Source organism: Oryza glaberrima, chromosome 4 (assembly GCF_000147395.1).
Source record: "Oryza glaberrima chromosome 4, OglaRS2, whole genome shotgun sequence".
Lineage (NCBI taxonomy): Eukaryota > Viridiplantae > Streptophyta > Magnoliopsida > Poales > Poaceae > Oryza > Oryza glaberrima.
In genome coordinates, this window is record NC_068329.1 from 20,634,786 (window position 1) to 20,649,371 (window position 14,586).

Consider the following 14,586-nt stretch of genomic DNA (forward strand, 5'->3'; position numbering starts at 1 on the left):
AGTGTAATAACAAAACAAATTACAGATTCAACCAGAAAACCGCGAGACAAATTTATTAAGCCTAATTAATATATCATTAGCAAATGTTTACTGTAACATCACATTTATCAAATCATGATGCAATTAGGTTTAAAAGATTCGTCTCACGATTTACACGCAGATTTTGTAATTGGTTTTTTTTTATATTTAATACTTCATGTATGTGTACAAGCATTTGATGTGATGGGTAAAAAGTTTTTTTTAAAACTAAACAAGGCCTTAAGTGCTTTGACGAAACCTACTTGTTTAGGTTTAGGTGGCAAACATAATAGTCGCCATCCCTACGTCATAGGGGTTTGAAAAGAGAGACTCTCCGCTCGACAAAAGCCACGTATAAGTCATAAAGCTTATTAGTGATAAACATATTTTATGAATAAAAAAATCATATACGTGTTTTTAAATGACTAGAAACTAATTTAAAAAAGAAACCACGATAAAAAAAATTGAAATCGATATCAAAATTAAGTTTTAAATTTAAATTTTGTTTGCGAGTTGTGACTATTAAGAGCCTTGTCTTTTCGCTTATGCTTATGTTTATCAGCCAAAATTTAAAATTTCAACATTAAATTTGGAGCTGATTCTGAGATTTTTTTCATCAAAGTTAATTTTTCAGCCTTTGCTTTTGGATTGCTAAAAACACGTACATAAAGGTTTTATTCACAAATTACTTTTTATTTATAAATATGCCAGTTGGCTCATTCCACGCCGTGAATAGCGAACGGATCCACCTTTCTCTGCTGCGAGCAATGTATATGCGTGTGTATCCAAATAGCTTTTTTTTTTGTTGCCTCCTTTTCTGAAAGGCGAAGGGAACGAAACGGACACGCGAGGACAGGGACGCACGGACAGACACACCCGGGCCGGCCAGGCCGAGGCGAGGCGCCCCACAGCTTCGGCTAGCACACAGCACTTGTGGCGCTTGACAACACACGGCCCACACCCCCCACCTCCTCGACTGTTTCTGCTTCTGTTTACTCCGACGAATCGCAACATCGATCTCGTCTCGCGTAGCGTCAGCTGAGTTGCTCGTGTAGTAATTTCGAGTCGGATCCGTGGAAACGAATGATGAATTTTTTTTTTCGTGGTACGATATGCGATGCGACCAGATCGGTCCACTGCTGTCGCTTCCTCCCTGTTCCTACGCACCAGAGGAGCGAGACCCCGCATCACCCGTCTGTTTACTGGTGTGTAAGATGTAAGAACCCCCATTGGTTGGCCTGATAAATCAGAGAAAAAAAACTATAGTTTAAATTTTCGAATTTGATTTTAAGATATATTTAATGTAAATTTTTTAGCGTTGGCTTTTAAGTGGCTACAAATAAATAGCTATAAATAAATATGTAAAAGTTCTAAGTATAAACTAATTTTAATTCGTTAATAAGCCGTTTTGATTTATTAGGAAATATGAACAACCGATAAGACTTTAAGTTGTAATTTAAATTTTAATTCCATAGTTAGTTTTGTTTTCCTCGTACTCCCTCCATCCCATAATATAAGGCGTGCACAAATTTCAAGATTCAACATTTAAAACATTTGACTAACACTTAGTATAATATGAAATGAATTTTATTTGTTAAAAATTATATCATTAGATTGATATTTAAATTTACTTTCATATGGTTATAATTTTTTTGCTGCAAATCTTATAGGATATGAGAAATTATAAGTAAAAGATTATTCTTAGAAACCGTAACAATTTTGACCGTGCTTTATATTATAGGATAGAGGGAGTAGTATATTATTTTTTTATATTACCTTTCGAGACACTGATAACACAACCATTAAAGTTTACTCCACCTGTCCTAAAAACACTCAACCGAAGTGGATGTGACTTCTCCTGTAACAGCGAATCTGGACTAACCTTTGTAGGTTGAGTTTATTTTTACAGAGGGAGTAGGTTATAAATTATATTTTCTTAGTTTTTTTACTGTTTATCTGTTGAGAGCTTAACATAATTTATATGTAAAACTTTGTTTTTAGCGTTTAAAAGGGCTAAAACCAAGAATACACTGGGGAAGCAACTCTAAAATTAATTAAAATTAAGTTTTAAAATTAAAATTTAAGTTATGACCGGTAAGCCATCAAATAGACGGCGAGAAGCACAGTATTCTGGCGCGCGCGTGCCCGTGTGTCACGGTATTACTAGTGAGAAACGCTGAATGTTTTTCTTCTTTTTTCAGCGGGTGAAATTATTCAAACATCGTGAAAAAATCTGAACGCTTTTCAGGGTGACCTACTAGTTAGAAATCAGGTGACGTTGGTAAAAGAATTCTGAACTTTAACCCGAGTTTCAAGGTCGTCCGTTTGCGCAAGAATTTTTCTTTCTTTTTTTTTTTTTGCCGACTTGTGCGGCCGCGAGACATTGCCGGACGACGAGGCAGCCGGTGGTGGCCGTCCACAGTCGCCGCCCGCGCGACGTGTGGCATGTACTCACCACGACGAGACGAGCGGCAGGGGCGCACGAGATTTGGCCGTGCGTTGCTCTGCTTTGTTTGACTGTTCCGATGTCGGAGCCGATGAGATATTTTTCTTCCCAGTACGGCTATACGAACGATTTAGGAGGCGTTTGCAAGATGAGGACAAGGATAAACATTAAGTTTTACGTAAAATAAGATGGTAATAACGTGTGATTAATTAAGTTTTAATTATTACAGACTTGAAAAATCGATTAATCTGGTATTTTAGAACAACTTTCATATAGAAAGTTTCCGCACAAAACACACCGTTTAGCAGCTTGAAAAGTGTGCCATGAGTATCTAAAATTTTATCTAACTTTTGTTAGAGAAAAGAACATGGGCCTTAGTTGAATAATTCATATCATCGTTGATCAGATTCGTAAGTGAGTTCGGATAATTGGGATGTATTGTATAATTTTTTTCCTTTTTATTTTCCCTCTCCCTATTCGTTGTGACATGTGAGGTGAGGTGAATGGAATTGCTGGGCGTGCAGTTCGGATGGCTGTTCAACGGTCCAGCCCAAATGTGGCAGCGGGCGTTGGCCCAAGGTTAGGAAGCCCAATAGGAGAGAGAGTTTGGTGAACTAACTGGGCTGGGATCTCGTTTTGCCTATGCCGGCCCGGGGTACTCTAGATTGCAGATGAACATTTGAGTTTTTCTTTTTTTTCCAATTACAAGAAAACACACGCACACCACGGGTACGCAAAGGTAAAAAGATCTGTTTGGGTAGTTTAATTGGGTCTGTTCCACAGGCTGGCTGCGGCTGTGTGTGGCACTGTTGGTGCCGGCTGTGCCGCAGATCAGGCAGCCCAACACGCGCATTGCAGGTTGCAACGGTAGCTGCGCTGCGGCAACAAAACCAGCACGAATTGTGCCGTGTGCTCGCTGAAGTGCAACCACAACGCTGCTGTAGCCCGGTTTATTTGTTCTTTTCTATCACATAGTTTGTATAATCATATCACCTAACTTTAATAGTGTAGATTGCTAATTTATCATATTATTATGGCTTTACCAAATTTTAGTAGGAAGAAAAACAAACCAAAAAGGAGTGGCGTCAATGGGCACGAAAAAAAATATCACAGTCTAACCAAAGCTAGCTGACTAGTAGTATTGCATAAACTCAAGTGCTCATCTGAAAAGCACCAGGCGATCAGATGCAGTTGTTGAAGAAAGAAAGTAAAAAAAGAAAAAAAAAGAGAAAAGGCTGAAGCTAATTTAAGCATAGTCTAAGAGCAGCACTAATTGCAAAAATCTAACACTAAGAACAAGAACTGATCGTTATACTTATCATGATAACATTAATTAATTAACCTAAGCATATGAATATAAAAGCTCCTAAAACTGCTCTTCTTTTTTTATTATTTATCTACAGTTGATTCCCCAGCGACACCCTGCTCATCGCCTGCTGATACACCGCCGCGCCGCGCCCCGCGCCGGCGGCGGCGGCGGCGGGCGGCATCGCCTCCTGCTTCACCTCCGCCTTGGGGACCACCACCGCCTCCATGCCGCCGCCCTGGCGGTGCCTCAGCAGCGAGTGCACCGACGGCGGCGCCAGCATCGGGTACTTGAGCCCCTCCACCACGCCGCCGAGCCCCGCCACCGCCAGCGCCGACGCCGACGGCGGCGGGGGCGGGGGCGGCGGCAGGCCCCGCAGCGCCGGCGACGGCGCGTGGCCGAGCGAGTAGGGGAAGTTGCTCATCGGCGCGAGCGGGTCCCTCGGCGGCGGCGGCGGCGGGTGCAGGCCGAAGTGGGGCGGGAACGGCGCCGCGCCGCAGCCGCCGCCGAGCCTCATCAGGCTCTCCTGCACCGACGGCACCTCCGGCCTGCGCCCGCCGACGCCGACGCCGTGGGGCTGCGACGACGACCCCGCGCCGCCGCCGGGCGAAGCCGAGCCCGCCGGGTGGCCGCTGTTCCTCGCCGCGGGGACCTCGTGGTTGTGCTTCCCCTCGTACGTGGTGATCACCGACTTGAGGTCGTGCGACGCGCGCTCCACGTGCTTCCGCACCAGGCACCCCGGGTGCGTGCACTTGTAGTAGCTCCTGATCACGACGACGACGACGAGAGATCGATCAGCATCCATGGAGGAGGAGCTCTGAGAAAATGGAGGAGAGGCTCGAGACGAACCTTGGGTTGGGGTTCCCCTTGACGACCTTCTGCCCGTACTTGCGCCAGCGGTAGCCGTCGTCGAGGATGTCCACCTCGCTCGTCGTCTGGATCACCACCCGCGGCTCGCGCACCGCCCTCGACGCCGTGCTCATGTCCATGGTGGCGCAGGAGTCCAGCTTCCTGAAGCATTCATTCATTTCACACGATTCAGACGCTTTCGCGTGCAATGCCATGGAAGGAACAGAGAGGACAGTGATACTGATGGGTGGGGGACCTTCTCTTTCGCTCCAGCTCGTCGCTCTCGCCGTCGGCGGCGGCGGCGGCGGCGGCCAGGGGCAACACGTGCGTCGCCTTGTCATCCCTGTCCACCTCGTCGGACACCGCAGACGTGACGTCGACGCCCTCGGGGGATTCCCCCAGCTGCGCCGCCGCCGCGCCGTCGTGGACCTGCATCGACGCCGTCGACTCGCAGAGCTCGCCGGGGACGGAGGGGGACGACGTCGCGTCCACCAGCCCCTCGCCGCCAACCACGCCGCCGTTGTGCCACTCCGCGCCCGCCTGTCCGGCGCCAGCCGGGGTACTGCCGCCGCCGCCGTCGGGCGCGTGGTCGGCCTGCTCGTCGCCTGGCGGCAGCGGCGTCGTCGTCGTCGTCGTCGTCGCCGGCGGCGGCGGCGGAGGATGGACGGGGGGGCGGCGGCTCGCCGCCGGCTTGGGGTGGTTGTGGGTGCCCTTGTAGATGATCTCCGTGACGTGGCCCTCGTGCGAGCGCTCCACCTTCTTCTTCACCGCGCAGCTGGCGTGCGTGCACTTGTAGTAGCTCCTCGGGTACTCGCTGTGCTTCACCTGCTTCTGCCCGTACTTCCTCCAGCTGTACCCGTCCTCCGCCACCGCCGCCGCGGCGGCGGCGACGACGGCGACCGCGGCCGCGCCGGAGGAGGAGTCAGCCTTCGCGTCGCCCTCCGCCGGCTGGCCCTCGCCGTCGCCGCCGTTGTCAGGTGCAGCGCGGCTCAGCTTGCCGCCGTTGAACTGCGGCTGCATCAGTTGGTTGGCTGCTGCTTCATCTTGTGCGGTTTGAATGCTAGTAGCTTCAGTCTTGACAGAAATCGGTAGCGACTGATGCTGGTTGTTGGGTAGAGATTTCTGCAGCCAAAACCAAAAAAAAAATGGCATTACATGCTCACAAAATCTCTTCAGATACTACTACGTTAAGAACAAAAAATTTCAGGAAAGAAATTGCTGGTTCAGTCAGAATTCAGAAGTAACTTGGCCAATCAAGTCATTTTGAAACCTGAAAAACAGTTCAGTGACTAGGAGCTACCAGAATCAGTAGTAACAGGAAGAACAGGTACGAAGAGTATGAACAATTTTTCAGTTAACTCTGCTCACCGTCTTTTCTGCAGCTGCGTAGTGTGAGGATGCGAGATTCAGAGGCTTGAAAGAAAATGCACCAGATCCTTCTTCGATCGGAGGGGATTCAAATCTGATTGGATTGCTGTCGTTGGCACCACCAAGCATGTGCAGCTTCCCAGTGGTCGGCGAGGCCTGGCCCTGCAAAATCCCATACACAGAAAGCATTTTGTCCGGTCAGGTTAGTCCAAAGCTTCAGGGTTTGCATACTTTTGTGAACTTAATTTTAAAAGTATCACCAACGCATAACGTTGGGAAATGAGTTCAGTTGACCACCCTAAGACACTGCATTCTTAGAGTTCATTGATATATATGAATAAGAACACGATTAACGCCTAATTTTAATTTAGGCTTAGGTACATATACATTGGGACAGTGTTTAGCGCATAATGCTGGATTATTATGCATATGCATAATGCATCCACAGTGCAACTGTAGCGGTTCATTTGTCTGAAAGAAAAAAAAATAAGTATCTTTAAAAACAAAGCAGCAAGTATGATGGAGGAAGTCTGAGCAGCAAGTACGAACTCCCGGAGAAGTCAAAAGTTCAGTAGAGTAAAGCAAACATTCTTGCCTGCCAGCTTAACATTACATGGACACAAAAAGCAATCGAATCTAACACTAAAACTTACTAACATTATATGCACACACAAACACAAGGTTCGGTGTGCTTATCAAGCTAGAAATCGTAACCACAGACCAAGTGATGAATTGATGATGGATACCATGGCATTGGAGAAGAAGACCGGCGATTCCAGCAGAGTCGTCGGGCTCAGGCCGGGCGGGATCGTCACGTACGGCGACGGCGCCCCCGCCGACGACACGTCCGCCGCCGGCTGGTTGTACGGCACGCTGATCCTGGCGACGTTGCTGAACCCGCCTCTCGCCCTCCTGTCGGCGAGGCTGCCGCCGCCGCCGCCGCCGCCGCCGGAGCCGAACTTCTGGCCGAACTGCGGCGTCAGTGGCAGCGGCGAGCACCCGTCCTCCGGAGGCGGCGGCGTCGGCGGCGGCGAGCCAACGGCCACCGACAGGCCGTGCTTCTCGAACCCGCCTTCTCCCTCCAAGAGCTCCGGTGGCGGGAACGCGTCGGCGAGGAAGTTCTGCATCGGCATCGTCATCAGGTAATCCGCGCCTCGATGGTTGGAATCCTTCCACTCCTCCATCGCTATGTCTCCCTCCATCTCACCCTGTAAATAAATTAGTAGAAGTACAATGCAGGCTAAACAACACTGAGAAAATGACAATAAAAAAACAGAGAAGAAATTACTAGTGCTCCAATGCAGGCTTAACAACACTGAGAAAATGACAGTAAAAAAGAAGAATTCAGTTTCAGAGCTGATCCTTGTTCTTCACGAGGATTTCACAACAAAAGTGTTGTTTTTTTAAAAAAAAATAAAACAGAGCCACCTTTTTCAAACAGAAGAAGGCCACAGGTTCCAGAAAAAAAAAGAAAGAAAAGAACTCCAAATTTCAATTTTGTTCGCCTCTGAACTCGATTCCAAAAACCTGAAACCGTGTCCACGAAGGTAAACGACAACACGCCAACATTCGAAAGGTTTAAGCCGGCACAGCCCTCCACAAAAGGGACACAGAAAACCGAAAGAGAGCCAAAGAAAAAACAAAAAACAAAAGTTGTACTCCACCACTCCGTTCGTTCGATCCTACAACTACTCGTTCGTTCCAAGAACAGGAAAAGAGAAGGTGGCCAGTGGATGGACCCCTACAGGCTCGGAGCTCAAGGCTCGCAAGAACAACAAGAGACAACAACTTTCGTCAGAAACATTGTGATTTCGCGTCCGGGATTAAGGGGGATGGAAGAGCCCCTCACACGGAGAAGCAAAATTACGAATTTACGGTTTAGAGATTTCAATTTCAATCCGTTTCTTTTTGAGGTGGAAGCGATACGTGAACGGAAAATCCGAAGGGCGAAGATATCGAATCAACGACAGAGGAAGGGAAATGCCGGCACCTGAGAGGCATTCTGATTCGTTTTGACACGACGATCAGAGCAAAATTTCCTTCCTTTCTTGACAAAGAATTGTTTTCTTTTTTCCTTTTGAGGAATCTCTGAACAAATAGAATGACGGGGACGAGAAGGCGGTCTTGGTTCAGAGACAATGCATGCCATTGCCCGGATCAAAGAGATTCAAGAACAACCGTACATCGCAGAAATGAAAACAAAAAAAAAAAAATCCAACGACGCTACATTCTGAAACAGGGATGGGAGAGACCAATCTCCATAGCCCAAGAAATCCAGATCAAGAATAACCCACCAGATGGCAAACGGAACATAAACGATCAAGATTCAAGAACGCCATAGACCAACATGGGGGAGAAAGCCTGCATGTTCATGGAAATGGCAGTTGCATATGCAGAAACATTGGACAGAAATGCAGCACTGACCTCTCAAGAAACGGCAGTGGCGGCGACGAATCAAGATCGTCAGGCCAATGGCGATGGAATGAGATTCGCGAGGAGCCCAACAATGGCGGCGAGTCTCTCTCTCTCTCTCTCTCCCGATGGCTCAGTCCAACCCACCAAATGGGCAATGGCCAAAGAGACCAAAGCCGCAGCCGGAAAAGAGCACAAGGATTCTTCAGAGACAAATGATGAGCTGCAGCCGCAGGGAGTCAGGAAAAGAAGGTTCCCCCTGCCATTATTACTCCTCTCTCTCCCTCTCCTCCCATTCTCTCTCCTCCCTTGGGTGCAATTCTTTTATGCTAGAGAGAGAAGATGATGGAGAAGAAACAGAAAGAGAGGAGAGAGAGAGAGGAAGGGGGGCGGTTTGACCGATATGGATGGGGGAATGTGCTGCAGGATTCGTTGGAGCTCTTGTGGGTTACGAGAGGAAGATGGCATGTTGTGCTACCTGCGCGTTCCATCTGCATGGCCTTGCTTTTGCCTTGCCTTGCCTTGCCTTGCCTCTCTCGTTTAATTTTCTTTTGTTTTTGTTTTTGTTTGTTTTTGGTTTTGGGGGGTTTTTTTTTTGGTTTCTTGAGTTTTGGTTTTGCTTGGTTGTCATGGAGCGGTTGGTGTTTTTCGAAATTAGGGGTTTTAATTGAGGTACGGGCTGTACTCTCAATCTTACGATGGAGGACGTGGGGGAAAAGGTTTTCTATGCCGGTTTTAATGACTGAATTCTCCTGTGAATGTGGTCTGTTTGTTTGTCGCGGTATATACATGGACTGTGGAGTGTATATACTACTCCCTCCATCCCAAAATATTTGACGTCGTTGACTTTTTTAAACTTGTTTAACCGCTCGTCTTATTTAAAAACTTTTATGAATATTATTCAAAAACTTGAGTAGTATATTTAACAATGAATTAAATGATAGGAAAATATTTAATAATTACTTAAATGTTTTGAATAAGATGAATGGTTAAATATGTTTAAAAATATCAACAGCGTCAGATATTCAGGGACGAAGGGAGTATTTTTTTTACTACTACTGACATATGGCTCTGCTTTGCAACGTGTTATGCTCATATAACTAAGGGTTGGTTAAGTAGATGGGATCTACGGTGGTTACACTCACGAAAGGAGCGGATGGCCTTCTGCATATGGTGGAAAGGGGATGCGAGGATAATAGCTGTGCTTCTAAAAGAGAATTAAATCCTGCACATGAATTTGAACAATCACATGTTTAGATTTATAGTTACAAAAAAAAATTCTGTTACAGGGAAATACAATTTTACATGGAGAGCCGATCGATGATGTTCTGTGAAAAAAAAGATATACATGAAACACGGTAACGGTATTGTGCTGTGCGGGACGTTCTGTAAAATTTCTGCATGAAACAGTATTGGGTGAGACTTCGTTCTGTAGCTACTAGGCATACGTAGAAGCTGCCAGATAGCAGGAGTAACGAACTCAAATTCGGTTAGGTTACAAAACAGAATTGTGGGTAACTAACTTTCAGTTTCTTTTGTATAATTAGAGCAAGTGTTTCCCCTTTCCCTAAAAACACGTTTTTACTCATAGTTTTGTTTTTTTTTTACCAAAACTCAAGTTTTATTTTTGAAAATCGCAATATTTCAGGTGATTGACCTTCAGCCTTGAGTAGGAGATGCAACGAGAGATCGAAGAAAGAGGGTTGAGGTGAGAGCTGGGGCTTACCGTCTAGCAGCGATGACCACAAGCTTCTCGATGATCCATTCATCTTCCCTATAACAGCGACACCCAAACTCCGATAGAGAACAAGAGGTTAGGTTTTCGGGGTTGTGAGGTGGTAAAGAGGGGGGGAGGTAGGAGGATGTGAGGGCGGGTTTAGTGTGACAGCCGAGGATACGGAAGTTCAGCACTGGACTGGGTTGGCAACGGGGGCAACATCAATGAAAGTAGTTAGGAGGCAGCAGCGGATACCACCAAATACGAGGAAGGACCGGTAGGGGGGAGGGCTTTATGCCATAGAAGTTAAAGGAGATGTACTGAAATGAGGGAGGAAGGAGCACTACTAGAAAAAAGGTATTTGTTGGCGGGCCAAATCCATCTTTCCAGGCGGACGGGCGTTCCACCTGCAAGCAAGGGCCTACGAAAATAGATGATTTTCGTAGGCGGACAATATCTTCGAAGGCATTAGATTCACCCGCCTGCAAAAAACATTTCAGCAAATAAAGAAAAAGATGCAACGCCACCGCTGGCCGCCCCCTCCGGCCGATGACGGCTCTCCTCCTCCGTCCGCCGCCGCCTCGACAGGCGTCGGCGCCATCGTCGTGGCAGTCTTCATCGCCATCGGGAGAGGAGACGCCGTGTCTCCTCCTTCGTCCGTCATCGCCCCCACATCGTCGTCGCGGTAGTCGTCGTCGTTGCGGCAGTCATCGTCGTTGTCAGGAGAGGAGCTGTTGCCTCTCCTCCTCGTCGCCGCCTCCCCTCCCCTCCCCTCCCCGGCGAGGAGAGGAGCCGGCGGTGGATCTGCGCGCCCTAGAGGAGCCAACGAGGAGAGGAGGCGGCAGCAGATCTAGCGTCACGATCGTTGTCGAGGAGGGAGCCGGCAACGAGGAGGTTAGGCGGCGGCGGATCCAGCGTCGTGGTCGTTATCGTCATCGAGGAGGGAGCCGGCAGAGTATTTCTGCTGGAGAGAGACAGAGAGAGGAGGGGGAGGGAAATGAGTGGTGGAGAGGATAAACATGGTGGAGGAGATGCTAAGATGAAACTTAGATATTTTTTGGTGGTATGATTTTTGCTGGCGAACCACATAAGGTTTCGTCTACAAAAATCATATTTTTTTCAGGTGGGCCACTTAAGAGGTCCGCCTGTGAAAATAAAAGTATTTTTTAAACAGACCTCTTAACTGGTCCGCCAGAAAAAATTGATTATCGCAGGAGGACAACGAGATTCATCCCGGTTTATATTTTTGTAGACGACTATTTGGCTTCGAGAGTCATGTCCGCGTATGGCCGCCTAGGAAAACAAAAACCCCACGTCTGTAAAAATGCTTTTTCTAGTAGTGGAATCACATTCCTACAAAAAAGTTGCAGAATTTGTAATTTGTGGGTACCACTTTTTTTTTTCAAAGTACTCACTTTGTTCATAATTAATCATCATACTAGAGTGGTAGGGATGAAAACGGAGGAGATAGTTTCCGTTCGCTCCGGACAAAAATGGATACGGATAATTCTCGGATAGTTCGGATATGGATACGAATACGGATATGGTATTAAGGTTTCCGTCGGATATGGATAATAATTCGAATATCCGGTGAACAATGCTATTCGGATATCCGCAGAAGCCATGAGACATATCCTATTTCTTTCTAACTCTATAACCTTCAATATAACTTTATAAATTTTAATAGTAGTTTATCTCTTAACACTAGTCCATACTATTAATATTATTTAATTTTTTAAAAAAAATATAAATTATACTTCATTTTATATAAAATGAGCTAATTATATATGTTGATATTTGTTTCTATTAGAAGTTGAGTTGGTTTTCGTGTTCCAGGAAAAATTTGTTTCCGTATTCGTGTCCAATCATATTTGATTCTTATTCATATTCGAGATAATCCGTATTTGTTTCCGTATTCGTTTTCGTATCCGGTAAAAAAAATGAAAACGAATATGGTATGAGCATTATCCGTCCGTATCCGCTCCGTTTTCATCCCTACTAGATGGGTACCCCACGTGTTGCTGCGGGAAGATTATATGTATGTATATATCCACTAATTTCCATTTACTTTTATACCTAGATAACGAATAAACTTAAAGAATGAATATTAATATGATTATCAAATAAGAAAACCTTCAAAAAGTTATATGGCGATCGAAATTTGAATGGATGGAGTAATTATGTAAGCCCAAAAACTACTAAAATAGAAACCCTTCTTTCAAAATCCTCTAAAAGCAGTTTTTATAAGCCTTGGCGTCGTGCAATATGTTACTACCTCGGTTGATTTTTGTGTGCCGTAATTTTAAATATCCTAAAAAGTTCAAATCGACCAAGACCAATTTTTTTATCGCAAAATGCATTCATGATAGCTAAAAGATCAGCAAAATGTGAAAATAACTATTAAAAAGATATGAACTTTGTTTGTTATTTGTTTTATACAATATAAATAAATGCATTTTTACGAAGTTCCCTTAAAACAACTGACGAACGAGAACGATCGATGTGCCCGGACGGCTCTTGGCTCGTTGAGACTTAGAGACTACTAGCCGTTTTTCTGGACTCATAAATTCTGGTTGATTTTCTAAAGGCAAAATAAGTGCAGTTTTATACTATTTATCTCCAACGTTTGACCGTTCATCTTATTTAAAATTTTTTTTATGTTTACTATTTTTATTGTTATTAGATCATAAAACATGAATAGTATTTTATGTGTTACTAATTTTTTTTAAAATTTTTATAAATTTTTTAAATTAGACGAGCGGTCAAATGTTAGACACGGATTTCTACAGCTGCACTTATTTTGGGATGGAGGTAGTACCGCTGCTACATGCTGGCATATGTTCAGAGAGACACGTACGACTAGTTGCAGACTGCAAAACCTGGCACATTCTGACTCTAGCAGCGCAGCAGCATCGCAAGATTTGGAATCAACGGTTCAGAGCAGCCGTACGTCGTACTCCATTCCTCACCGAGCTCACAAAAAACGGGACACGGCGTGTCGGGCGGGCTAACCGATTTGGGTGTCGGTCGCTGCAGTAAAAATCACATTCATTTGGCGTATAAATTCACGGACTCCGTAGTCCCGTACACGTATACTCCTAGTCCTAGAGTCCCAGAGTACATCTTTAGTTACATGCATGGTAAAAGACGGGAGAGAGGGTAAAAGATGCTGAAGTTTTTGACGATCGATTTGACCCAGGGACATGAATTGATATAATTGTCGCCGATGAGTAATTAAAAGCGATATTACAATCCAATGCAGTGCGCTCAACAACGTGGCTATCACGAACATCTCATAAATCCAAGCCTCACGTACGTGTTGCTTCCATTTATGTGCAACGTGCAGTCATCGTCACCAAAGGGTTGAGGTCCTTGGCTTAAATTTGCGTGCACTGTCTTAAGAAACATTTGATATCATCATCTTATTAAGAAATATAATATATACATATACTCTCTCCGTTCCAAAAAAATAAATTTAGTACTGTATATGACATATTCATATTATAGTAAATAAATTTGAACAAACGTATATCTAGATTCATAGTACTAGGATATGCCATATCCAGTACTAGATTGTTTTATTATGCGACGAATGGAGTATATAATACTACGAATCTGAATATATGCATAGTTATTCGTGATGCAAAGAAGAGGTTAATAGTTCTATTCCGTCCTATACGGCTACATTGTATATAATGACATATTGAGATGCACTTGACCACATATTTATTCTTCGGCCTTATTATATTTAAGTTTTCAAGTGGAAATTGTATATTTACAATATATATGTCTGTGTAGTGGCTAGTGCTCTTATATATACATATTCCGTATACTAATTGAGAAATGAATTTACAGAATATAATATTTACCTTAAAAAAGGATACTACTACAGTAGCTCTCTTATCCATGAAAGAATCGTTGCGTACTTTGCTGCACTTCTGCAGCGCTAGCTAGCTGCTGAACAGATAGTACTATCACACACACGTTCGTGGGAAGCAATAACGGCTGCAATTCAATGGCGCCATTGGATTCGAGATCCCCACACACGCTCCCGAAGCGAGAGTACGCGACCGGTATTAAAACCGCGCCCCAAGTACACCGGCAATCACTCTTCCCAGCTACTCTACTCGTACGTACTCTACTCTGTCCGTATACATTGCGCCACATCATATCATCACCAGTTTTTCTTCTCTTTCAAAAAAGAAGAAAAAAATATATCGCCCCTTCATTCAAAAGATCAATCCATAGGTAGGAGTATATACTGATCATCGTGCAAGCTAGTTTGCAACAAGCCCGTCAAGCATGAGCAGTAAATTCAATACAAGTTCAAGTAAATAATGCACAGTGATATACTCCTCCATTCGAGTAGCAAAGCAATGTACCTCCAGCGTACCAGCCGCGTGGTAGCAGTACCATATACGGTACACGGCCTGTCAGGCTGTCACAGTATAGAGCAATGGAACCACGCAG

The 14,586-nt window shown here is 45.1% G+C and overlaps 1 protein-coding gene across 1 annotated transcript; it reads right to left on the reverse strand.

Moving 5' to 3' along the window:
- Positions 1 to 3,549: 3,549 nt before the first annotated feature.
- On the reverse strand, positions 3,550 to 8,846 carry LOC127772067 (probable WRKY transcription factor 20). The gene is made up of 6 exons (XM_052298048.1): positions 8,412 to 8,846; positions 6,734 to 7,195; positions 5,988 to 6,149; positions 4,876 to 5,741; positions 4,620 to 4,781; positions 3,550 to 4,534 (listed from the first exon to the last, which is right to left on the reverse strand). Exons 2-6 carry the CDS (start codon positions 7,187 to 7,189, stop codon positions 3,862 to 3,864), a joined length of 2,319 nt encoding a protein of 772 aa, XP_052154008.1. The 5' UTR covers positions 7,190 to 7,195; positions 8,412 to 8,846; the 3' UTR covers positions 3,550 to 3,861.
- Between the last annotated feature and the right edge of the window lie 5,740 nt (positions 8,847 to 14,586).

Bases quoted from the DNA above. Each gene is read 5' to 3' on its own strand.
- LOC127772067 (XM_052298048.1), bottom strand. From the start codon at position 7,189: ATGGAGGGAGACATAGCGATGGAGGAGTGGAAGGATTCCAACCATCGA. The intron at 5,742-5,987 runs GTGAGCAGAGTT...TTTTGGCTGCAG, and splicing joins ACGCAGCTGCAGAAAAGACG to AAATCTCTACCCAACAACCA. The intron at 4,535-4,619 runs GTTCGTCTCGAG...CGTCGTGATCAG, and splicing joins AAGGGGAACCCCAACCCAAG to GAGCTACTACAAGTGCACGC.